Source organism: Trachemys scripta, chromosome 2 (assembly GCF_013100865.1).
Source record: "Trachemys scripta elegans isolate TJP31775 chromosome 2, CAS_Tse_1.0, whole genome shotgun sequence".
Classification (NCBI taxonomy): domain Eukaryota; kingdom Metazoa; phylum Chordata; order Testudines; family Emydidae; genus Trachemys; species Trachemys scripta.
The window spans coordinates 93,110,651-93,137,861 of record NC_048299.1 but is presented as its reverse complement, the minus strand read 5'-3'; the positions used below and the strand labels follow the sequence as shown (position 1 = coordinate 93,137,861).

The following is a 27,211-nucleotide window of genomic DNA, read 5'->3' as shown; positions in this document are numbered from 1 at the left end:
TTGGCCATATGTCTATGGCTCACAACTAGAATTTTGGGTACATGCTTTAATGGGAATAAATGAATAATACAGAAGAAAACTGATACAATGTTTCACATTCAGTATGATGGTCTCTCTAAGAAATGTTCATTTAAAAGATTTTGGTCAAAGAATTGATCTTTGTTCCATGCCCTTTGATTCGCGCAATGAGATGCCGCTGATGCAATAAATGTTTTGCATTATTACATGCCCTGAACCAAATCACCAGCTGGTGCAAATTGACATAACTACATTGACCTCAGTAGAGCTACACCAAATTACACCAGCTGAGGATGTGGGCCTCTGTGTTTGAAACAGATATATTATGTAAACTGTAACAATTTCAGCGATTATTTGGTCATGTGAACAGGAGACATCTGCAGACCTGACAGGTTTGGTAGTGTCCCAGTTGTGCTGCAGCATAGGGTCTTCAGGTCTTGGCATGTCTTTATGTATCTTACTTCCTTGACTAGTAGAGCTCAGGTGTCATGAACATAATACATTTGAACTCAGTGGGACAGGGCAGGAAAAAAATTAATAGCAGCTTGCTATACAACTCCATAGTGTCAGTGCTGAAGGAGCCTTTCCCACACGGAAAATGAGTTGAACATTTGCAGTAGGAGAAAGGATAACTTATGGGGGAATTTTATGAGGCTACATCTACACTGCACACCACTGGTGGTGGCATATAGGGTATGTGTAACTACAGGCTATAATGAAAAGCAAGCTGCATACATGTGGTGTGTAGCTATACATGGCAATGAAAGGCTGTGGCAGAGTGGAGGCAGCTGTGGTGGGGAAAGGCTCTGGCAATGATAAACTTCTGAAGCCTTCCTTCACTGTCTCCTCCATGCCTTTTCCTTGTTGCTAGAGCCTTTCCGTGTGATGGGAAAGATTCCAACAGTGGAGATGTAGCAGGTCCCTACACTGCTAAAAATAGCACTCTATGTGGGGGAGACATTGCTTGAGCATGTAGAGAAGAGAGCTGTGTAGGGTATGTACCCACAGAGTTCAGGCATGTCTACACTCTACTTGCCTAAGCAGTGCCTCACTGTCTCCACTGCTATTCATACACATGCTAAGGGGGTGTATATTATATATACTCTACATGCCACCATAAAGAGTGTACAGTGTAGACATGCCTTTAGACTTCCATTGGCCTTCAGTTTAGGTCAGAAGTGAGATGGGCGTTCTCTCATGATCAGTCAGTTTCATACAAATTCACATAGAAAAGAAGATTGACCATAGATAAAGCAGATGTCAAATGTTCCAGCTCAGAATTGCAGATGGTTTCACAACCAGAATGTAAAACACTTTCAGCACCTAGGACTGTGTGTTCTTTTATTGGGTTCATGTTTTGGAGATGGTTTCTCTTTCTTTTGTTTAGTTTGTTTTTCAGTCATCACTTTTTTTGATTTCCTTTGTTCTTTATTTTTAAAAAGCCAATAACCCTTAATTATTTTTTGTAAATGGTATCTTTATACTGTCTGAATATATATATTTACCTGCAGAATTGGTTTGGGGTTTATTTGGTTTTTGGTGAACCCTGTTAATGTCTGGTCCTATTGCCAAATATAACCAAGTTAGCACTCAGGAGGCTAACAGTCTGCATTAAATAAATTATTCTTGCACTACTTCAAGGAGGTAGCTACATTAGACTTTAAATTATACTTTCTTCTTATGCCTCCTGTGACAAACTTCTCTCCCAGTGGCCTTAATCCAGCATCCATCCTTATAGTGCAGTTTGCAACTTGTAAGATGTGGTGTTATCCCAGAGTGCTGCAAAGATTATTTATATTGGCCCTGTGTGATTAAAAAATCCTATTTGTCTCAGCTAATGAAAGCTAGCAGATCTACCCAGAATGCATCTGATAGTGTAACAAGATTTCCAGATGCACAAATTCAGTATATAATGCTTGCAATATAAAAACATCATTTACTGTGGGGTGTGTGTGTGTGTATGTATGTATAATGGTTTGTACAAGGAAAAATACAGTAATACAAAACAAAGATTTAATTATTTTTGTTTAATTCAGTATTCCTTAATCAAGTAACACTTCATGATTTTTGAGGATTTTTGGGTTGTATAAAGATTGGAAGATCCAGGTCAAAACAGGAACAGAAGCATACAGTATAGCAAAAAAAATTAGTCCCAAGTAGGATCAGTGCCAATGGGACTGTGAGTTACTGGGGGGAAGAAAGGATGCACAGAAATAATGTAGTTTGTCTTCATTTTTTTCTCTCTCACACAAACTCCTTAAAGTATTTTGGGGTAAAATGCACACAATGGGAACAGGATCAGTCCCATAGAAGCCAGTAACAAAACTCCAAGATCTAGTGCTATGTCATAACCTTTTCAAACATTAACTTCACAAGGTAATTATTGATTAACTGACTTTTCCTTATGAGGTCCTTTATAAAGCTCTGTTGGCGTTTTTTAAGAAGTTCATCTGCAAATCTCTCCTTTGAAAGCAAAGGTTTTAGCCTCCCACCTCAATCACCCACAATTGCTCCGTATCAGCCTTTTGTTTTCTGATAGAGTTGCTCAGTAACTTATTTCCATTCTCGCCTCCTCAAGAACATAGGAGACTAGATTTGCCAGTTCGCTTTTGCCAGCCATCCTTCTCTCTCTCTCTCTCTCTCACTCAGAGAGGAGGGCTGATCCTGCGTTTACTTACAGAGGTGTAAAGTAGGAACGTCCAACAAAGTCAGGCCACATCTCGTGTAACCGCCGAAAAAGAGAGCGAGCGAATGTGCACGCGAGTAGGGCTCCAGTCCTCTCTTGGCTTCCCTTCTAAGCGTTTCCCAGTAGTGCCTAGCTTACTCTGCCGCCTATTGATGAAACAGGGAGACTTGAGGCAGAGCTTTATTCCTGCCCTTCCCAGGTAGGGGGCTGCTGGCGGGCAGGGCTGCAAAGCTGCAGCCAGAGCTAAGGTGCGATCTTCTCTTTAGCAAATGCTAATGCAAGCGGCAGGCTCCAGCTGAGGAGAGAGATGCCCTGGCTGGGCAGGGGTGGGACAGCTGGAGCCAGGGCCTAGGGAGACTGGGGAAGGGAATTTCCCTAGCTTCCTCCCCGCCCCCCGGGCAGGTGAGCTCCCCGGCCAGCCCCTCACCTGGAACCCAGCAGGGCGAGGCGCCACCACGGCCGCCTCCTCCCCCTGCTCATCCCCGCCCCTATCCCCGCCGGCCCGCCCCCTCGTGGGCGGGCGGATTCCCCAGAGGGAACCCCTGAGCACGGCTGGCTTGCTCGCTGCGTGCGGGGAAAGTTTTGCTGCGAGCGGAGGAGTTAGGAGGAGGGGGAGAGAGCGGAGCTGCCTCTTGCCTGAGCCGTCAGCTTCCCTCAGCCCGGGCGCGCAGCCACTGCCGGAGGAGGAGACCCGGGAGCAGCCGCCGGCTCCCGCCAGACCCCGGGCACTTTCTCTGCCACGCACGTGGGGTGGGAGCCGCTGCCAGCCGCCGGGGAGCGCGGAGCCCCTTAGTCCCAGCGCCGCCGCCGCCGCCGCCTGGTGCCCGGGTAGCAGCTCAGCATGGTCTGCAGAGCCGCGGGGCGCGGACCCGGGGAGAGGAGCTGAGCGCCGCCGGAGGGACGAGGAAAGAGCCGCGCCGAGCCCCGGGGATTATTTCCCAGTCCGGGATGGGGGACTGGAGCCGCCGGCTCCGGGCAGCAGCCAGCGGGCGTCTCCGGGCCGGGAGAGCCGCTGTCCTGGTGCTGCTCCTCGCCTGCTTCTGCCTCAGCGCCGCAGTGGAGAAGAAGAAAGGTACCGATCGCGCCCCGTGGGGCTGGCCGCGCTGTGGGGAGCGGGGGGCGGCTCGGGGGGAGAGGGAAGGAGCCCCGCTGCCTCCAGGGCTGGGGGGCGGGGAAGCTTTAAACTTTTCCTCCGGCTCCATAGCTGGAGTTCCGGGCGCCGGCTGGCGCTCCTCCAGCGCTGCGCTGTCAGGGCCAGGGGGGCAATGTCCCAACTCCTTAGCCGCCCTGTGACAACTTCGCAGCGGGCCACTTCCTGAGTTTGGGGCTTACTTTCTCGGGGGAGGGGGAGAAAAGCCATGGCACGTCCTTCCCCCTCACCTAGTAATCACACCGCGCTGCGATCTCCTAGGCTGGCTGAAGACAAAACGTCCCAGATTTTATCGGCACCTCTGTTAGCTCCCACTCTCCCCTTTACTGACTAGGAGGCCACGTTCTGCCCTGGCTTGGTTCCGCACGCGGGGCTGCCGGGGTGTGTCCCAGCAGCACCTGGCCCGATGCGTTTCCTAGGCAGCTTGGTCAAGCAATCCCTCCCGGCGTGTCCGCGTGCACATCTTGTCAATATACTTGGAAGTGTTTTAGTGCCTTTCGGAAGCATCGGTGGTGGGGTAATAAGCCACGAGGGGAGAAGCAGTGGCAGGCTGCTGTGTCGGTTTCACAAGAGGTTAGGTTGCCCTACTAAGGGGTGACTGCCCCAGGCTTATTATCGTCTTCCCGTAACTAATACAACATGGGGGGGGGGGGGGGGCCACGAATGATTCACATGCATGCCTGAGCCAAATAACTCATGTTCCATGCAAGCCTAAGTTTTATAACAACTGCAGTGATGTTGGTCTCTTCGCTAGTCATTCTCACCTGCTCCTGATCGTTTCGTGAGCATTGTTTATCTGTCCGGCAGAAATACACCAAGGAAAAAGCTCAATGTGTGTCCATTCCCCCCACTCTTCTTAAAAACGGGAAGCACTTGTACGTGTGGTGCCCAGTGTAAACAAATTGGCAACCTTTATGAATGAACTGCATGTCTCTTACTGTCAGCTACGCTTGCTGTTTCTCTTCTTATCCCCTGCACTGATCTGTGCATATTGAAAACTGTGTAGACTAGTTTATTGCAAGATTTTAATACGTTAAGGAACCGTTTTCAGTGTTGGGAGAAAAACAGCTTCTGGCTGGTCAACCCTTCCCCCCACCCCTTTTTTTTGGAAGTTTCAAGAGCAGACAGCCAATTTCAGTTTCAGGGAAAATCGTCTTTATCTTGGAAATCCTCCAACAACAACAACACAATGCAGATTTTTGTTAAAAAAAAACGCTTGAGAAAAGATCTGATAGTTGTAGAAAGTCTTTTAGAAGAGCTGAGCATAAGTGAGTTTGCATTTCGTGACTCTGGACAATAAAACCATCTTTGAAAAGGAGAAACACGCCTTTTAGAAAAGCTAATTACACAATCTTGAAATCAAGAGACACTCTGGTTCCAAGAAGCAAGTTCGTACCTGTTGTTGATGTAACGAGGGCAGGGTTTGGGGGGGAGTTGACTCCGTTTGCTGTGATTGTGCAGCTCAGATAAAATTGTTTTGAAACACAGACTGAGTTTAGGTGTAAGGGTAATACTAAAGGCTATAGTATTAAGAGGTAGCAATTGTTATTGTTTTATTGGTATTACTGTCCTGTCTAGGAGCCCTAGGTATGGACCAGGACCCCAATCTATTAAATAGCAGTAAAGACGTGATAACCAGTTTTTTTTCCCACTGTATAATTGTTTGGCAGTAGCTTTTCACACCAGGAGAGTTAGACCCGTTGACAAAGATAAAACACAGTATGCCATCTTCAAAATGCCAGTTGCCTGATAGTTCACTGTAAGTATGATCACTAAAGGTGAGCAGCAGAAGAGTGCTTTTTGGTGGCGTGTTTTACTGCTTCCATTGAATTAACTGGTAAAATTACCATTGACGTGAATGATACAGGATGAATCCTCATTTGAGAATCATAAAATAGCAGTTCCAAATGTTAACGTTTCTTTCAAAGTAATGGGTGGATGATAGATCAGACCATCATCACGACTCCAGAACCTGTCTCACGGTTCAGGTACATGGGATCATCGTTTTGATACCACATATCCTGGGTGCTGGAATTAGGGATGTTGGGGGTGCTGCAGCACCCCCTGGCTTGAAGTAGTAATAACAACCAAATACACAGTTTCTGCTTTCAGCCGCCCCACTATAAAAACCGATACAGCACCCCTGCCCTGACTGTAAATCCAAATATATTGTAATGAATTTGTGCAGCAATACAAACTGATGAAGTGCTACAGTAAACTAAAATGATGCATCTGAGAAATTTTAAATTGGATGTACTTCTGAGCATTCACTTTTTAAAAATTTTAACTGAATGTCACTTCTTTACTATACGAAGTGCTGATGCTAGTACAGTGCTCATTAGAGTGCCAAAAATGTACAACTTTAAGTTTTGGTTAAGGAGATGACTTCAACGTCAATTTTTTATAAAATTATATCTTTCTCCAAACTTTGAGAATTAAAAACAAATTTCAATACAGCTGAGAGACAACTGAATTTATTATTAATGTTGTTGACGTTTTAATAATAAAAAAGGAATCATGAACATTCCAAAACCAAACAAAACAGAATGATTGAAAATGTAAACACTCCGAGATCAGAATCTGTCTGGTGTAAACCCAGATTAACACAACAGTGAAGCTAACATGCATTTTCACCAATCCAGTCATAGTAATAGTTTTAATAGTAGTAATTTCCAGTAATAGTAGTGCCAGTTATTGTCTAGTGCACTTCATCAATAGCAAACTGAAGTGTAACTGACAAATCAGTGGTAATACTACAATTCAGATAACCTGCTTTCCACTGTATTGTACATCAGGTTAGTTTTGATTTTCAGTGGTCAACCATTCATGTGAGCACAGTATTGTACACTGGGAATGTGCAAGGCAAAATATTGGGCAACTCATTAACTACAGAGGTTCTCTTCGGTTTCCCATAGTGTCTGGTGTTTTGGATCTCTACTTTTCTTAAGGGTTTTTCATTTATTCATTTTAATATGAAATAAAAAACACATGTCCAATACACTGCAACATTTGTACATCACTAAATGTATATTAGTATGCATGTTTATGGTGTCCTTTAGATTATTCTGTAGACTGCACAGAACAAAATGTTTTACTCATGTTCAAATTTTGCTTTATACTGCTAAACCAATGGTAAAAGTTTCTTTTACAACTTTTGGGTCATATATTGTCATCTGTCTACCAGTTACCAATGGGAATTGCATGTATGGGTCAAGGACATTATATGGTCCCAGATTTGTATCAGAGCCATATATTACGCTACATTCTAGCACAGAATTCCCATTGACTTGCAATGGTAGTTTTGCATAAGAAAAGTAGGTGGAATGCCCTTTTAACATCTTACAGTTAATCAATACAAGTTAACTGTATTGGTTTAGAAACTGATATTGTTAAATTGGTGCAAACCCTGGTGTAGATGTGGTTATACCAGCATAAAAGTGTGTATATTAGTATAGCTTATTTTGATAAAACAACATAAATTGTTCAAAAACTGTGTGTTGATCAGACCTTATTCTGGTACCTTATGTATGAAAAGCTTAATCCTACCTGTTTAAAAACAAACAACAAAAATGTACATCCATCCACTTAGGACCATATTTTACCCCCAGCCTTAGTGCAAAAATTTAATTACCTTCAAGGAATTTCTCATATGTAAGGAGGGAAACATATAGCAGTAAAGGTGCAGCCAAATGTATATCATATGTAGCCCTTGGTTTTCATCCTCAAGCTATGCTTCTGGCAAAAATGGTCAGATTAAAATCCTTGTGTGAGCAAAATTACTCTCAACAAAAGATTGGGCCTTAAATTAAGAATAACTATAGGAAATATATAGAAATGAATAAAATATATGCATTGCTGAGGGTAAAAAATGCTAATATATTATTTATTGCAACAACAGTGTATTAAGTGCTTTACATACAATAAAGAAAAAAGGTACTTGCCCTTGAGACTAGTCTAAATCCATTGTAATCCATTTATTAATTTAGGGAGACAAACTCCTTCATGGAGTGTCAGACAATCTCATGACGTTTCTGATGGCTGGCTCTTGCATTTGGGTATGTGCGTTTGCTGTAATCTTTGATAGACCAGTTTTAGGCAGCAGTATAAGTGACTGGTCCAACCAGTTTGTTCATAATGCTACAGTTCTTCCATGTTCCCTTTTAGATCAAACCTTACTTTGTTTTGTAACTCTTCAAGAACAAGCATAGTGAACGTACATGCCTGCCTTAACTCACTTTCATCAGATTGCCTGTATCTTGATGAATTGGTTTGGCATAGAAGTTGCTGATATTCCCAGTGGTGCTTGGGTTATTCCAAGTCTTGGTGATGCATATGTGCATCAGGAGGTACAATCACCATGTATTAATAAATATTGTATTTAAGAAATGTACTAAGTTCACAAATATGCAAAATTAATAATCAGTATGTCATCTTATTTGCCTTTATATCATACACATAATGAATATTCCTGATTTACAATTACAGGAATTTCCCTCTAATTGCATTTTAGAAGGCGAGTTTCTACCCTGTAGAAATAACCTCCTATCCAGAACAATCAAAATTTAGTCTCAGCTTTTTTGAGTTTCAATCTGCCAAGACTCTGGTAATGCTGGCATAATGTGAAAGCTATTAAAAAAGATGGCAAAGATCTTATTTGCCCCCATGCTGGAAAGAGTGTGCCAGCTTTTTCTTATGCAGATTTGCAATACGGCCATCATGTTAGATCTGCAGTTGCCTCTTGATACTTACATAGTCGCTATTGCCATGAATAGGATTTTGCTACAATTATTCATGCCTTTCTCATCTCAAAATTAGACCACAGTAATGTTTTCTATTTCAGGTTACTTCTAAAGACCATTTGGAAACTAAAGGTAGCGTGGAATCCAGTGTGTCTACCTCCTAAGCAGTGCTTCACACATAGCTGTTGTACTGGTGATGCGTGAGCTGCTATAGCTGTCAGCCAGAAAGTCTGTTTCTCTTCCCAGGCTGTTGTGCCACAGTTGCAATTAGCATAAGTGGTCAGTGATGTGATATTACGTGAGAGGCCCTTAACTCCAGAACTTGCTTGTCATATAAGAATGGCCAAACACAGTCTAGACATCCTGATGATGAAGGTGGTATAAAAGCCTTCATAGATACGATTCATTGAAAGTCATCCCCTCTTAAGCAATGCTGTCATTCATCCTTATCAGCTTTAATGATTCCATGAAATGCATAAAGACATTAAGGGCTGGTGAGAGAGTTCTATCAGGTTTATGTTGGTCCAGACACACAACATTCAGTTGAGTTTCACTTTGCACTTTATGGCCATGAGGTCATGGTACATGTTGTGGGAGTCTGTTACTTGATACCTCATTTGGACTCTGACATGTTGAGTTGACAATCTTTGTTAGACTTATTATAACACATGATTTCACCCTTTAACTCATATCATTTTTACTTTGTTTGTTTTTCACATGCACCTTACTGCAAGGAAGGACAATAGTGCTATTTGGTTAGTGTGTGCAGTATGAAGTCTGATACTGTTTCTGCCTATGTTAAATGGTTTGCTATAACACTTCTCTGATACTGTAATTCTTGGCTTTCAGCTATGTCAAAATAGACTATAATACTTCTTTATTTAGGGCCTAATTCTGCCACCTTAATCATACTGAGTAGTACTCATTCTGCAAATATTTTGGGAGCGAGGTAACATTCGGCAGGAATAAAGGTGGCAGAATTGGCCGCCGTGTGTGTGAGTTAATGTATGTAGAATGGGGCCCTATCAAAATAAGTAATTGTCTGGTTATATTGCAAGAAGATTGCTTATTTACTGATCCAACTATGACATACCTTGTCTGTTTTCCTCACAGGGAAAACGTGTGCGTATGGGTGGCAGAGTTGTGCTGCCAATAACTTAACAAGAGCTCTCAATTTTTGCTCCTTTAGCCTGAGCACAAGTGCTTGCAAAATAGAGGGTTGAGGAATCTATTCATTAGTTTTCTCATTTAAAGGAAAAAAGCCTTCTTATAACCATAATCAACAAAGTAGGCAATGTCAATTGGCAACCAAACTTATAAGTGCACTTGCTGCAAATAGGAACAGAGGGTCCTGTGGCACCTTTGAGACTAACAGAAGTATTGGGAGCATAAGCTTTCGTGGGTAAGCACCTCACTTCTTCAGATGCAAGTAATGGAAATCTCCAGAGGCTGCCTACCCACGAAAGCTTATGCTCCCAATACTTCTGTTAGTCTCAAAGGTGCCACAGGACTCTCTGTTGCTTTTTACAGATTCAGACTAACACGGCTACCCCTCTGATACTTGCTGCAAATAGTTATACTAAGGGCATATCGATACGTGCAGCGGCGCAGCTGTACTGATACAGCTGTGCCGCTGCAGCGAGTCTGGTGAAGACACTCTAGGTGAACAAAAAAAACACCTTCGCAAGCAGCATAAGCTATGTCAGCGGGAGAAGCTGTGTAACTTATGTTGCTTAGGGTGTGTGTGTGTGTGTGTGTGTGTGTGTGTAATATTCACACCCCGAGTGACATATAGGTTATGTCTACACTACAGCCTAAGTGCATTTGAGGAACAAAATATTGATAGTAGACAATGCTCAATTTATGTAAATTGAACTGGTGTGTGTGTGTGTTTAAAACACTGCATGTGTTTTGCCTGCTGACAGCTCCATCTCTGACAGATGCCTGGCTCCTACTCCTATTAAGTTGGTATTTTAACTAGCCTCCTCTACTGTGTTACTATGTATGTCTACACATATGAAAGTGAGTATCCGTGTGTTCATATGTATATACCAATGTATAAGATAAGTGCAAATGTATACAAAATCTGACGTGCTTGTTTCTGCATTTTAATTACCAAAAAATAGAATACTTGCTATTTCGATGGCCTTTATATATAAGTGACATCTTCTCGGTATAATGCAAACATTTAAGTAACTAATTGCTGTGGAAAGTGCTAATGGCTTGCACATTAGCGGTCACTGATGTATAAGCACTCGTTAACTGCATCCCAAGACTCAATAATGGTATGTTAAAGGTCTCTAAGGGTATAGAAAGGTGGGTTGTCTGATAGTTTAGGCTTTGCAGTTCCTTTGTGTTGCAGAGCAGCTACACAAGGAGGGTAGGCACCCAGACTCCTTTCAGGCCATATGGTCTCTTTAGGAGCTTTAGGCCAGGTCTACCCTAGGAGCACTCTGCTGCTATAGCTACACTGGTCTACTAGGGCTGGTCTATACTGGGGGTGGGGGCGGGGTGTCAATGTAAGATACGCAACTTCAGCTACGGGAATAGTGTAGTTGAAGTCGATGTATCTTATTTCAATTTACCTCCCATCCTCACAGCACGGGATCGACAGCCGCGGCTCCCCCGTCAACTCCGCTACCGCCGCTCACCCTGGTGGAGTTCCAGAGTTAACGGGAGCACGTTCGGGGATCGATATATCACGTCTAGACGAGACGCGATATATCGATCCCCGATAGATCGATTTACTACCCGCCGATTCGGCGGGTAGTCTGGACGTATCCCTATATTTGCAAAGTGTTCCTAGTGTGGACACAGCTTATATTGGCAAAACTGCGCTTTTGCCGATATGGTGTATTCCTGTCCCCCTTTCTCCCCTCCAAGCAAAACAAGCTATACTGGACAAACACTGGAAGCTTTGGCCCGCACAGTTATCAGTCACAAATCACACCCCTGACTGACATAGCTTTGCCTAGCCTTGTCTACACTACAGAGGTAGGTCAACATAAGACAGCTTATGTCAACCTAAATGTCACTAAATTTATGTCACTAAAATGTAGCTCCCACTCGCTGATTACACTGACTTAACTCCACCTCCATGAGAGCTTAAGTTAATGTAATTAGGTCGACCCAGTGTCAGTGTAGACACTGCATTGCTTTCATCGACTGTTGCTGCCTTTCAGAAGCCATCCCACAATGCTTCACACCGATAGTTAAATCGGTGCAAGTGTTCCTGGTCAGGATGCACCACGCCAACACGAGGAGCGTAGTGTGGACATGCAAAAGTGATTTAATCACTGCGGTGGTTGTACATCAACATAACTTAGGTTGACTTAATTTTGTAGTGTAGACACATCCCTAGAGATGTCTTGGGTGTAAATGTTGGGTGCTGGGAAGGGAAGAAGATACTATGAAGCTGTGAGGCTCAGGGGAGGGGAAGAAAAGGGCACAAATCAGCTGCTCAGTGGACAGGGCAATGGTGATTTACTTGAGGTTTCTGCACAAAGAGAATTACCTGTGTCCTGTTCAGTGAAACACTATTTATTTACAAAGTGCACTCATGTAAACATATTACAGGAAGATAATATTTGATTCTACATCAGTTTATGCTCCAAATGGGTAACTGACCTGCAAGGCCCTGGCAATCTGCTACTGCTTGGCAAAGAGGCAATGTAACCTTCACAATTCCTCTCTTAGGTAGCTAAGTATTGTTTTGCCTATTGGCAAATTTGGAATCTGAGGCACAGAGAGATTGGGGAAAGCTGAGATTTAGGATTTTGGCCTCCAGCCCCATGCGCTAACTCAGGGGCAGGCAACCTATGGCACGCGTGCCAAAGGCGGCATGCAAGCTGATTTTCACTCACACTCACACTGCCTGGGTCCTGGCCACCGGTCCGGGGGGCTCTGCATTTTAATTTAATTTTAAATGAATCATCTTAAACATTTTAAAAAACATATTTACTTTACATACAACAATAGTTTAGTTATATATTATAGACTTATAGAAAGAGACCTTCTAAAAACGTTAACATGTATTACTGGCACACAGAACCTTAAATTAGAGTGAATAAATGAAGACTCGGCACACCACTTCTGAAAGGTTGCTGACCCCTGCTCTAACTAAAATGACAGACAGTGTTGATTAGTAATGTAACCCACCTCCTACTTCTCCAGTTATGCTTATTGTCAAGCTTTGAAATGATATATATTTCATTCAGCGCTCTATTTCCACTGGTGCACACATGTAACGTCTGTTTTAGTATTTGCTAGGCTTGCAAGGACTGTGTACTTCTATGTGTTTGTATAGCTTCTATCACAAGGAGTTCCCATCGCCTGACTGGATCTTTGAGCACTACCACAATATAACTAATAATCAACCTCATAAGGAGAGCTCTCATGGAATATGCCGGGTTTGATATCTTACAACCAAAACACATTAAATCCTATCATATGCAAAAATTCTATTTCTGTATCCTCATTGCAACTGCTGATAGGGGATTATGATAAAAAACTTTAAGAACCAATAAGAGAGTCTCCTGTGGATATTTAAATAATAGAGAATTGTAATTGAAGAGCCAAATTCCGGGCTGGTGTAGGCAGCTGCCTACTCACATCAGGTTTGAATTTACTCCTAAATCACTCTTCTACTGTAAATGCAATATAGTTTTAATGGTAGTTCTGACTTCAGTGATTTGGTCCCTTAAACAAAATATTACTCTATTATTTGTATTACCATGGCAACTAGATATGTCAGTTTCTGAGTTTCGATATGCATGCACACTGCTGATTAGATTCAATGAAAATTGTGTGCACATCTGAGAGTAGAATTTGCCCTGCATGCAGAATAGTTAATACTTCTTTCCAAGTTCTATGCACTTATTTCCATTTATTGCTGCTGATGGTTCTGTGATTAAATCCAGTCTAAATGATCATTTTGTCTTGAAAATGCTACATTTTTTTTGATTGCACACATATTTTAACAAGTTGTGAGTCTCTGTTTTTAAACTGCATGTTTGAGAGTAGAAGCGTATCTTTGAAATGAATTTGTGCAGCAAATTCATGTGGGTTTCCTGAGACTGATCCAATATGTGGAGGTATGTAAAACTGAAAGGGAATGAGGCAAGGCTGGGGGAAGAAGCTTGTTTTAGCAGTTGGGTCAGTTATTTCAACAATGCCTTCAGCAAAGAAGTAAGAAGTTACTTACACAAATCAGTGGCTAGTTTCCATGATTCAGATTAGAACACATATTACAACTCATTTGGATGAGTAAATGACTGCTAGTAAAGGAGACAATCTCCACAAATAGCATGGCACGTCACATATCTCACGTTATTTACTGTGTCCTTTAGAATCGATGTGGTTAGGAGGGTTGCTGCTGGAATACTGTGTCACATTTTGAATCAAAGTCACTTAGCAAAGGCTTACATTAAACTAAACATGTACACTTTTTTTTGTACAGAGGGTGCAGTATTCTATCATCAGCCTATGGTTGAATTTTCACTTTTCAGTAAACAAAATTTTGACTGTGAAAATGCTTTCCCGCTCCTACTTACATTTTTATAATTTTTGAGAATTCTCAGGCAAGTTTCTCTTTTTTTCCTGCAATTGCTGTACTATTAGATGTCCTGCTTACACTGTGGCCTTGGTTGTTTATGATGCTCCAAGTGAAGCAGTGCATTATCAATCTATTATCAGATTAATCCTTTCTCTAATGTGTGTATGTGAGGTATGTATTCTCTTTAGTGCTTCCAAGAGGATGTGCTCCATGATCAATCAGGTCTCTTCCATCTCCAACTTCGATTGTCCTGATTGGACTTCTGGTGACAGCAACACTTTCCCAAGATGTTTCGAGATATAAAGGTTGAGCTTGCTTTTTGTTTCCTAGAAATACTGTGGTTTTGCTGTGGTATAACAGGTAGGACTTGGGCCCCTATAGGGTGGGAGTGGGGGATCAGCATCGTCTGCATACCTAATCCCTGGAGATTTATGTCTTCTATTTCCTCATTCTCCCTGCCTGCTTCTTTCCCCTTAATATAACTTAAATGATATCAGCTAATTTACAGTTAAGACATTGAGGATTCCAATTTAACATTGTAGATTTGTAAGAAAATTAAGGAAAACAAGCTTTCAGTGCCATATGAAAATATATTATTTCTATATGTGGATAATATTTCTTTCACAAACAGAAGTTCAGGTTGGATTCCTTTCTCATACTTGAATGCCTGCAGCATAAATCTGCTAAACTCCTTATTATTTTCAGCATTTTAGCTGGAAAATGAGGCCATGGTGTGTGTGTGTGTGTGTGTGTGTGTGTGTGTGTTAATAAAAAAAAAAAAGTAGATACAACTATAACTTGGCAAATTTAAGTATACATTTTTCATTTTGGAGGCACGTGGTGGATTAATATTGTCTGTTATGGCAAGTGAACACAGAACTTTAAACAAACAAACAGAAAACTCCCCCAAATGTGTATTAAATGAAATTGCAGTAGTGACTATTCATTTGGCAAAGTGCACTATTATGGAATGACAGAACAAGAATTTGGTGCTTTTAGCCACGAGCCAGTTACTATTTCCATTTTTAAACTTCGTTTGATGTTATAACTCAACTTCCCATAAGGCTGAAACTTAATCCTCCTGCTTTTTTAAAAAAGGATTCATTTTGTTTAGTTCTATTCAGACTGGTCAGTTTTTGTTGTGACTTCCAATTTTGTTTTTCTTTTCTCTGGCCTGTCCTAAATTACAAAAGACATATTTTTAAATTGAAATTTTATGGACAGTGAGGTCCTGATCCTGCAAGCTGTTCTGTGTAGGTGGAGCCCCATTTAAGCCATTGGGGCTCTGCTTGAGGACCGGGTCTGCTCACACTGAGCAACTTGCAAGATGTGGGCCTATAGTTCTTAATATAGACTGGTGTCTTTGGTGGTGGTATATTCCAAAAGTGCTACTTCACTATGTTGTGATTGACACTGATAATACACTGTCAGATAACTTTAATTCCATCCCTGTTAACACACTAACTACTGTAATAGGATGTCAATGTAAAATTAAGAATTTGTGTGTGCGTGTGTGTTGTATCAGGTGTCTAACACAAGATTGTATACAATGTGAATAGAAGTTACTATGTATGGAGCAGAAACATATTTTACTCTCAAATTTATTAGCTATACGAGTGTTGACCCATATAGCTGGTCATTTGTTCTTACTTTAAAGTCTTCCATTATCCAAAAAGCAAAACAACGTAGATTTTCAATGACTGCATGCACATTTGCCAGAGAAAGGATGAGATGGTAGTGCAAATTCCATAAGAATGCCAAAGCAATCTTTATTTACTTTACATATTTTGAATTTCATTATGCCATGGGTAAATTCACAAAGGAACATAACCTGTATTTAAAACTTCATGTAATGATCTGACTAGAGGAAGTTAGATTAGATTTAGGCATCCACTTTGTCCAACAGAGTGAATGAAGCGCATATATAACATGAAAGATCATATCATGCACTTTACTGAGACCAATGCAATAACTAGACACCATTCACAATATTGTTTCTGTGGGAGCAAATTAAAAAAAAAAAAAAAAAAGCTGCACCAGTGTAAATCAGGAGTAAGCCAGTGAGTTCAATTGAGTTAAAAATTGAGAGCCCATTGTTTGCAGAGAATAACCAGACTAGTTCGAATGGGCAGAGAGTTAAGGCTGGAAAAAAACTTTTTAGCTCTTCGTTTCTTTGCTTTAGCTAGTTGATAAGTCCTAAATGTTACTTTAATATGCAGGTTTTAGATATGCATTTTATTACTGGATCAATTTGAGCACTTCCTCAGATTTTGAAAGGATTACCACACGCTCATTTCCATTTTCAACAAGGGATGCAATTATTTTTGAAAAAAATGTATTTTCAGTCTGTTTCCTTCTTAATAAGCTCTGCAAGCTGCTCTTGTTTAATGATTTTATTATTTCAAAGCTTGTTCTTTCTCTTTCTCTTCCTTTTTTACTTTTTAATGAGACTGTCTCCTAGGCAGCATCATTTGGTCACAGATATCTATACCAGAATAAGTAATCCAGCAACATCTTCTCTGGAGTCTCTTTTTCCATCAGTATATATGCTGCTTCCATCAATACGCATACATGATTCCCCTTGACACTACCAGGAGAATTGTTTGGGCACAAGTAAGGGGAATAGACCCTCACCAGAGTAAGGGTTGGTTAGTACTTCACATGAATGTATTTTAAGTCTTGAACAGCAGTCTGTTGTGCTTCAATTAATGTAAACTACCAACTGGATTAAAAGAGTAAAAATTAACTATTAATTAACAAAGCGTTTGTTTCTTTGGGGGGGAGGGATAGCTCAGTGGTTTGAGCATTGGCCTGCTAAACCCAGGGTTGTGAGTTCAATCCTTGAGGGGGCCACTTGGGGATCTGGGGCAAAATCAGTACTTGGTCCTGCTAGTGAAGGCAGGGGGCTGGACTCGATGACCTTTCAAGGTCCCTTCCAGTTCTAGGAGATGGGATATCTCCATTAATTTTTTTTTTGTGTCTGGCTGGTACTAATTATGAACCTAATGAATTAAGGGTAGCATAGGGCATCCAAGAAGCTGCTGGTATCAAAAATTTATCAAAGTTCTTGGAGAAAATGTATTGCCCTCTGATATAAATTGCCCCCCTCTCTCCCAGCTGCATTTCTAGGTCATAAAGGCCATACTTGTCTGCTCATGTACTGTCTATATTTTGTATTTATTAAATTACATGAAAAGAGTACATAAGCCAGTCGTTGGCATTTACAAGAGAGACTCTGAGACTGTTTCTTCTTTTCATACAGTGGAAAGTGGACTCTGCCTGTAAACTATTATCAAATAATGTTTCAAATGCTCAGTCATTTTAGAAGGAGTAAGAGTATTACTTCTATCTGAGTAAACAAACTAGCCAGAATAGATGGGTTTATAAAATAGATTGTTCTGGAGCAACATTGTGTTATTGAAAATGATGGTATCTCACTGGTAATCATATTTGTTAGACTTTATGGTCCATAAATTTGAAAATGATGCTATCTCACTGGTAATCATATTTGTTAGACTTTATGGTCCATACATTTAGATAAAGGCATTTGTAAAATTGTCAGTAAGAATTCTGACCTTTCGGAGCTTTCCAATGAACTTCTTCAGCTCCCTTAATAAATTAACACCATCAACTGTGTTTTTGTAATTATACAAAACAACACTTTCATTCCATAAATGTAATACCTCTATTGGAAGAAAAAAAAAAGACACTGTCAGCTTAAAATTTATGGGCCAGATACTCAACTAGTGTAAATCAGCAAAGCTCCATTGACTAGCTTACACCAACACTGTTAATTATCTATGTTGCCAATAACACCTTAGGTTATTGGGAAGGAAAGAATTTTAAAATTTGTTTTGTCATTAGTCATATTCTTTGTTTAAACATTTTCTCAATTTGGACAAAAAAATCAGTTGTCAGTTTTACTTTGGTTTCATTGTCCGTTTCATTTTCAGGCTTTTAATGATGCAATATTGGAAACTGACCCTGCAGTGGAATGTGTGTTTAAAATGTGCTTTAATTGGCATTCTAAAATATTACGGAAACATTTTAGCTTGTTTATCAACTTACGATTGATACAAAATATAAGTTTTAATGTCCTTTTAAATTTTTCTCATGCTTACTATTCCCTGCTGCCCCCATCCCCTCCTCATGACTGGTTAAGTAACAATCATGTGACATCTGTTCATAGGTGATGGGAAATCTTCCCTCTGGAGAGAGGATGAGGGAGAACAAACCACACGTGACAGATGTTTGTCAGGTTGCTTAAGGCACTAATGGAAGATACTTGCATACTATGGTGATGAGGGAAATATGTATAGAATTAGTTCACACAAGCAGGGAAATAGCCCAAGTCCGATAGCATTGGTGATACTTGATACTAACACCTACAAAGGGACAGCATTGCTTGCTTCCGGTCATGTGGCCACCTTGACCCCGGAAGTAATACCCCCATAGGGTGGGACTTCCGATGACAGATGGGAGGGACTAGGGGGTCAATGGGCGGGGCTTAAGGGGTCAAGGGGCAGGGTTAGGGTTTGATTGACAGTAGGGCCCTTATGCTACTAAGGCATTTTAAACTGAGCACCCAAACAAATTGAGGCACCAAAAGTCATGTAAAAACTTATCTAGATTTTAAGTTTCTATATCTCTTTTATTTGACACAGCAAAAGGGACATCTATGTCTGTATATACAGAAAAGCATCATTATAGTAAACATAAAGTTGTAGTTAATACAATAAAGGTTTCCAATACAGTAAAATCTTATCAGTGGGGGGAGGTGAGAGATGGGGAGGGAGAACATAGATAAGGTAGTAAAGATTTAGAACCAATGCAGACTCAATTAGAAAAATACCTTATCACTTATAACCCAGCTATAAGATTAATATGCTGTCTTGAAGTTTATGTGAAACCCCTGGAGTAGGAGAGGAAGTTGGGTAAAGCTCAAAGACTTGTGCACTGTTTAATTTATGAGGTTTCTTCATATCCTTAATGTTTAGTTTAATCGTCAGTGACTATTAGGAAAGAACTGAAGCCAAGGGTATCTGCATTAATAGAATACATATGTCCAGACAAACCATGTTGGGATTAGGAGGAATCATTTGTCACTGTTAATAGCACTCATGCAAAAAGAAGACAACCATTCACGGCTATTACTGTTGCACAAAGGGCTGTTGCTTTTTCCAGCTACTAGTTTTTATCAGGCTATATAATATAAAAACATAAATGCATTTATTTGACACCTGCAATAAAAGGAGGAAAAAAGTTAGACTCTGGAACAATTTTCATTTGGCGTCCCTATCTTCATCCACAGTAATCTGTAAAAGAGCTAATGTTTACCTACCATTTTGGAACATTTTGAAATCAGCAGATAAAAAAGCTCTATGCAAATACTTATGCATTTCTGGCAGATGTTAATGCTGTTCTTTGCAGCAATAACTTCCAGTCCACCTCTGCTAATATTAATCGGCAAACGTTAAGCGAAATGTGATGCCAGAGACGGGAGGGCTGCACCTTGCAGGAACAGTATATCTAGTAGTCTGGGTCAGGGCCAGTTCCAGCATTTCTGCCGCCCCAAGCAAAAAAAAAAAAAAAAAAAGCCGCGATCGGCGGCAGCAGTTCAGCGGCAGGTCCTTCACTCCTAGAGGGTATGAGGGACCTGCTGCCCCCGAATTGCCGCAGGTGCCGCCCCTCTCCCTTGGCCGCCCCAAGCACCTGCTTGTTAAGCTGGTGCCTGGAGCCAGCCTTGGTCTGGGTGCTCCTCTTCCTGCAGTTGGTGCCTTCTCCATGGTGCAGCCAGGCACTATTTCGGGCATTAAAGTTAAGCACGTGCCTAAGTGTTTGCAGAATCAGGGCTCAAATCCCTCCTTCTCTGCAAAGAGCATTAGCTAGCTGGAAATGATGAGAAGTGAATGTCAGTGTCCTGTGCCCTCTGTTGTCCTGCTGCAATTTTTTTCAGTGGGAGGTTACCGTAAGGCCCTCAGGGTTTGATCCAAAGCCCAATAAAGTCAATGCAAGTATTGACTTCATTAGATTTTGGATCAGGCTTTTGTTCCTTTTTGGGGGCACATTACACATCACAGGGAAGCCTGCAAAAAACATGTCTTCATATTCACAAAAAGTGAAAATTGTCATTTTTTCATAGATACTATGCCATTTTCTACTCTTCCCCTGCTGAGCTGAGACAAACAGCTTTAAAGGGTAACTTCAAGCCAATTTTCTGCCTTTCAAACTTTTTTCTCTGGGGCTGATAGCTTGTAATGCACATGCTGATGTTCTCCCACACCACCCAAAGTGTTAAGTCCTTCATTGTACCTCTTCAATAGTTGCCCTCCAGATATGTGCCTTCATTGTCACTAGAGAGAGAAGATGGTTGAGGTAATAATATCTTTTATTGGACCAACTTCTGTTGGCGAGAAACATAAGCTTTCGAGCTGACAGAGAGCTCTTCTTCAGGTCACCTCCAGGTGAGCTCAAAAGCATGTTTCTCTCATCAACAGAAGTTGGTCCAATAAAAGATATTACCTCACCCACCTTGTCTCTTTCATACCCCAGGACTGACGGCTACAACACTTCATTGTTGCTAGTTAGTTAGGTGTGCTGTGGCATATTTGCATTGGTAATCTGCCTGAAATCTCAATAAAGTTTATTTGAACAAATATCAAAGCACTTTAACAAAGTTCATTAAGGTTGAGGACAGTACCAGTGGTTGAATCTTGGGCAGTTGGCAGTACAGTGGGTATCAGAATTTATTAGGACCTACTACAAAAACAAGAGAGTACCTAGCAGTAGGGTGGGCTGAAGTTCACTGAGAAAGTCTATTTAAATAACTTATCGGGGCTTGGGCCTAAAAAGCCCAATAGTCTGTGCAAAAAAATTTGTAAAAAAGCCAGTGAATGTTGCATATATCTAATTAAAGGCATTTAAACATGTGTGGTAATTTGCCTTGAACTTGAAAAAAATCCAGTTCATATACTTAAGACACAATTATAAAAACAAACAGAAACCCCCCCCCAGAACCTTCAGAACCTCCCAGAAGTCTGACTTAATTGTTTGTTTCTTTCCTACAACCAGGGCTCCACTAGCAGTTTTTGATAGTCCGTGAAGAGATAGTCAAGCAGCATGATTTGAAAATTAGAAGTCATGTTTCTGTGTTTGCACATAATAATTTGAATAAATCACAGCCCATTGACAGTTGTAATTTATTTTGAGAAAATGTGCATACTTTTAAAAGTACAACTCCCCACCTTTCCAATTAAGTTACTGTACTCTTGGTGATGAAACTGGCATTGTATGAGGTATACTTTCCTCTAAAAGCTGTTTTATATGTAAATTTAAAAAAATGCTTCTGGAGTTTGAAACACCAAAAATAGAAAAGCTCAGAAGTTTGATGCTAATTTGTATGAAAGATGTTCCTAGTGGCACACATGGTTTAAACAGTGAGGGGATTTATTTGGTATTTTATGTACAAATAGGTTGAGGGATGAGGTGACGTCCATTTTTGTTTAGTGGTCTGCACTTTGATTTCTTTAAGTTGCTAATAACACAAATGTGGTGTAATGAAACTTGAATCCATCAAATCTGAGTATGTTTTCCTGGAAAAGAACGGAATGGACACCATCCAGGTTATGAAATAATCTTCTATCTGAGGGATTCTGTCCTGCATTTGCTGGGGTTAAACCCCGTGATCTACTAGGTCCATTGCAGTTCTAACTATTGGTCTGATCCTCCAAGCAGTTACCAAGGATAATAGTGCAAATCTTTACTACTAAGAATAGCTTATCGTGCCCTATGATCTTGGACCCCATTTTGGCAAGGTACCCAAGCAACATGCTTAACTTTAAACTCATGAGTAGTCCCATTGAAGACAATAGGACTATTGTCATACTTAAAGTTAGGCATGTGCTTAATTGCCATGCTGAGTCAGGGCCATAGAAAACAAGGATTTAAAATGAGGGAAAGTTTTTTGTTGTTTTTCGAATTTGCTGTAAAAGCAGCAGTTAAAAGTGTGTGTCAGAAGTTAGCATTAAAGAGAAATTTCTCAGGGATTAGATGATCATTTGATAGGCTTTGTGTTTTGTTGTTCCAAGTTCAGCAATAGCATCTGGCCCATCCTGTTAAAACATATGTATGTTGTAGCTGCATTTCCTGATTATATACCATGTGGTGCATTCAAAAATAGATTAAGTTTGTTGGTTTAGGGGTACCCTCTTAGCCTTTAGTTCATGTCCATAACTAAGGACTATGTCTACACTGCAAAATAAACCCCCAAAAGCCCTGGAGCAGTGAGTCTCAGGGCACGGATCAACTGGTTTACGCTACAGGGCTAAAAATAGCAGTGTAGATGTTCCCATTTGAACTGGAGCCTGGCAAGGGGGATGGGTTGCAGAGCCCAGGCTCCAACCCAAGTGGGAATGTCTACACTGCTAAAAATAGCTCGAGCCACGCAAGCCTGAGTCAGTTGACCTGGGCTCTGAAATTTGCTGCCTGGTGTTTTGTTTTGTTCGGTTTTTGTTTTGCAGTGTAGACGTACCCTTAGTTATTGACATGAACTAAAGTCTGCTGCAACAAAAATAAAAAATGAAAGATTATTTTGGTTTGATAGAGGGAGGTTTCTTTTATAGGGCGGAATAGCAAACATTTACTTGTGCAGCAACCAGCTGTATGGGCAGCTGTTAGCTTTAGATAACAGTACCACAGTGTGCACAGGTATGGAACTCAAGATTTTAAGTAATCGGTAGCATGACGTTATGTAAACACAGGGCCAAGTACTTCCCTCAGTTAAGCCGGTGTAGCCCCAATGAAATGATGAGGTTACATAAGTGTAATTAAAGATAGAATTTGGGCCAAGATATCCAGAAAAACAAAGGCAAAAATCTACCTTCTTTCCTGTAAACTGTGCTGCCCTATACATAGAATTTGGGGCAAAGCCCCAGTTTTCACCTTTATGAACTGTATTCAACCCTACCAGCTCTTATGGATTAATCCTATAGAATTCAGTAGAAAACAACTTCTGTTTTTGTTTTTTGGACTACTGTAGAATTGAATAGAGAATTATGTTCATGCTATAAAACTCTGTATGATTCACAAAAATTATCGAGAGGATATTTAATCGCTATTAAATTCAATAGATTATTTAGAATAATTTCTGTAGAACCCTATTGACCTAATCCTATTACATTCTAAAAGATTTTTTCATAAGGAAACATTCAAAGCCAGGAAGTATCTGTCCCTTCTCTGTTTTTGGCATAGAGTTGATTAGAGGATGAATGAAAGGAATAAAACAGGGAAGAAGCATTTAACAAGCTTTAGTGCTGTTTAATGCGGTGAATCAGTTCACTTGAGCTAGCAGGACTGCACTTTCACCTACATGGTAATATTCTTTGCTATGAAATGGAAGACTTCAATTGTAGTCTCCTAGCAATATGCTGCATGGCCATTGCACACTGAAGTGAGCAGGAATTGTGTTGCTCTGCTTTTCTTCAGACCTGGCCCTAAACTGGTTATGTGAGATGCTTATAGGTTAATATGCATTGGTCTCAAACAGTACATTTATATAGACAGCAATCATTTGTGCTCATTGAAGAAAAATTGGATCTTCATTGGTAAAGTGAAGAGTAACAGAAATTTATTTTTGTAGCCCCTTTCATCTCAAAGCAGTGGGCTTAACAGGAGTAAGCTTCCTTGTTTCCTTACCCTTTTGCAAAGATCTCATGTGACAGTGGAACAATGAAACAAGTGTTCTGACTCAAATTGTCATGCCAGTGTGCTGTGAAGCCTTTAGGATTGTCTGAAGTATTTTAGCATAACCTTTAACTCTGTGTAAAGCCCACATAATTACATATTAATTGAGTTCAATATAGTAACTCCTCACTTAACATTGTAGTTATGTTCCTGAAAAATGCGACTTTAAGCGAAACGATGTTAAGCGTATCCAATTTCCCCATGAGAATTAATGTAAATGAGGGGGTTAGGTTTCAGGGAATTTTTTTTTCACCAGACAAAAGACTATATTATATACATATATACACACACACACACACAGTATAAGTTTTAAACAAACAATTTAATACTGGTACACAGTGATGATGATTGTGAAACTTGGTTGAGGTGGAAGAGTCAGAGGGTGGGATATTTCCCTTACTGCTAAATGATGAACTAGCAATTGGCTGAGCCCTCAAGGCTTAACTCTCTCACTCTACAAGGCAGCAGGAATGGAGGGAGATATGCGCATTTCCCTTTTAAGTACACTGCCTTGTTAATTAGATCAGCTTGCTGAGAAGGCAGCTGCTGCAAGCTCCCTCCCTCTTGAGCCGTGGTGTGTCTCCCCTGCTCTATGGAAGATGGGGTAAGTGGGGTGCAGGAGCAGGAGGGAGGGGGACACCCTGACATTAGCTCTCCTCTTCCTTCCCTTCCCCCTGCACAGCAAGCAGGAGTCTCTGGGAGCAGCTCCAAGGCAGAGGGCAGGAGCAGCACATGGCAGTGGCGGGAGGGACACAGCTGAACTGCAGGCAGCTGCTGCACAGGGAACTTAGGGGAGCGGGGAGCTGATAGGGGGCTGCCGGTCCATCCAGGTTTCAAGCCCCCAACAGCTAGCTGCAACGGGCTGCTCATCCTGCAAGCAGTAGACAAAGCAGGCGGCTGCCAAACGACCTTAGAAGGGAGCATTACACAACTTTAAACGAGCATGTTCCCTAATTGATCAGCAACGAAACAACGTTAACCAGGACGACTTTAAGTAAGGAGTTACTGTATAACATTAGGAGAAAATGTTTCTGTACTATATGAAGTGCTACTTTTATTAATTTAAGTTTTATCAGAAATGTATTGTTTGGGGGTTTTTTTGTTTTGTTTTATTTACTTTAACTGCAGGGAATTTTAGTTTAGTGTGTCAAATAATATTCCAGTGACCTGTGGGCATATGGAAGAAATACAGCAAGAAAAGTTGCTTTGAGGGGAGCCTATTATGAAAGATGGCCTGAATTCAAGCATTAAATCCACTACATGCTCTGATTTTTGACCATATAGAGATCAGAATAATGGATTTCCCATGAAATTGCCAAAAGAGAATTATAAGGGCAGTATCTGTGTATTCCCTATGATTACCTGCACAATTACATATTTTCAGTAATCCTTAAAAGAAACATTAGAAATTGTAAATAAAATAGAAATCATATTCCTGAGTACAAAATACATGGGCTAAAGGGATTAATCTCTTTTTAACTTTTATGTATGAAAGGAGGAGGAAAAATTCATGATAAGATATAAGGATGATAAAAGATTAGAAAAAACACCTTTGTTTTTTATTATTTTTTTGCATGTACACCTCTACCCCATATAACAAGACCCGATACAACACGAATTTGGATATAACGCGGTAAAGCAGTGCTCCGGGGGGGTGGGGCTGCGCACTCCGGCGGATCAAAGCAAGTTCGATATAACACGGTTTAACCTATAACGTGGTAAGATTTTTTTGGCTCCCGAGGACAGCATTATATCGGGGAAGAGATGTATTTTGAAAAAGTATGTGTGTGTGTGTGTGTGTGTGTGTGTGCACGCGCACGCATAGACACACAATTAAGTGTTTTTTTTTTTTAAATATTATTGTAATATTCCTCTTTTCTGGGAACTTAGGTTTTACATTAATAAAGTTAATATTGTCTCACTCTTCTAAGTGGGTTCATAAGGGGGCATAAGGTGTGACCTTACAGCATAGTGTGGGCTACCTATGTTGCAGATCCCAGTGTAGGAAGGACAGCATCTTCCATGAGGCTACTCCTCCATTTCCCTTTCAGATGGGCAAGGTGTGGACGGACAGAGGTGAGAAATGAGCCAAGCCTGGCTTTGTCCTCTAATGTACTGTTCCATGGAGCTGAGCCATCCTGGAGGGGGAAGTAATTTGTTCTCTGCTTCTTGTTCCTGAAGTGAAGTCACCTGTTTCTGGTCTAGACCATTATTTTATTTCTGGTGGTGCTGCTGGTACAGACCAGTACCAGATGACTTCCATTCTGGCATAATGGGGGAAGAGCAATGCAAATTGTGGCTCTTGAAATTGCAACTCATTCCCATGTCTGTTCCTGAGGGCAGTGCCACTTGTTATATCACCATTCTAGCCTTATATGTCCAGTGTCCATTAGGGATGTAAAAGGTTAACTGGTTAACCGGTAAGCATTAGGCTTACTGTTAACCAACCTTAACCGTTAACCCCAGTGACCCCGTGCCAGCCAGAGGGATCCCAGCCCCGGCCACACTAGGCCAGTCGGCGCAACCTAGGTTAACAGTTAACTGGTTAAATGATATAATTTTAATCGTTTGGTCCTCAGCTGGCTTAAATCCATTTAGCTCCATGATCTGGACCTTGTTTGTTTGTTTCACAGGACATGTGGATTTTTTTAACATGCTAATACCTTTTTATTTAAAGGCCTGATTCGAAGAGACAGGCTGTGAGAAACCTCCACTCCCACTGAAGTTAAGGATGCACAGCACTTCTCAGAATCAGGTCCTAACACTACATAAGAAATCTCATAGTCACAATTATCCTCCATATTAATAGCCCCAGAAACCTTAGTAGTTGAAGCTTAGTTGTTCTGTGTCTGATGAAATTAATCCTCTGTTGATAAACTTGAAGGTTCTGTTTGGATTAGACATGGTTCACTGTGTTAAAAATATGGGTATGTGATTATATAATCTGTAGTTTATTAAATTCATTCTAATTTATCTACCTACAGCATAGCCTAATAAAGTCTGGCAACCTGTATATGTAATGGAGTAATTAAAGGCACAAAAATAAACTGTTGAACCACACGCTGATTAACTACAAATTTCCCTCCCCCCCAATCCAATAACAAAAATGTATTTTAATAGTTCACATCTTTGGGATTTTTTTCTCTTCCAATTAATACTGAAAATGAAAATCCATTTTTTGTTTTTTTTGTTTTTGTTTTTTGCTGTAGGCCAAAATCAACTGTGGATAAACATGTAAATGTGATATTCCTGATGCACCTGCAATTAATTTTATTGTTAGTTTTTATTTCAGTTGTCACTCTACCAGGATAACTGCTAGGTAT

General features: G+C 40.8%; 1 protein-coding gene across 2 annotated transcripts in view; it reads left to right on the top strand.

Annotated features, from left to right (window-relative positions):
• The first annotated feature begins 3,270 nt into the window (after positions 1-3,270).
• Positions 3,271-27,211, top strand: part of EGFR (epidermal growth factor receptor) — a 228,368-nt gene continuing 204,427 nt past the window's right edge. Inside the window, exon 1 of one of the 2 annotated variants that reach the window (XM_034761273.1) lies at positions 3,271-3,776. In XM_034761273.1, the coding sequence (XP_034617164.1) occupies positions 3,653-3,776 (124 nt within the window). In that variant the 5' untranslated portion in view covers positions 3,271-3,652. The remainder of the gene's footprint in view (positions 3,777-27,211) is intronic. The other variant, XM_034761274.1, reaches the window with a different exon arrangement.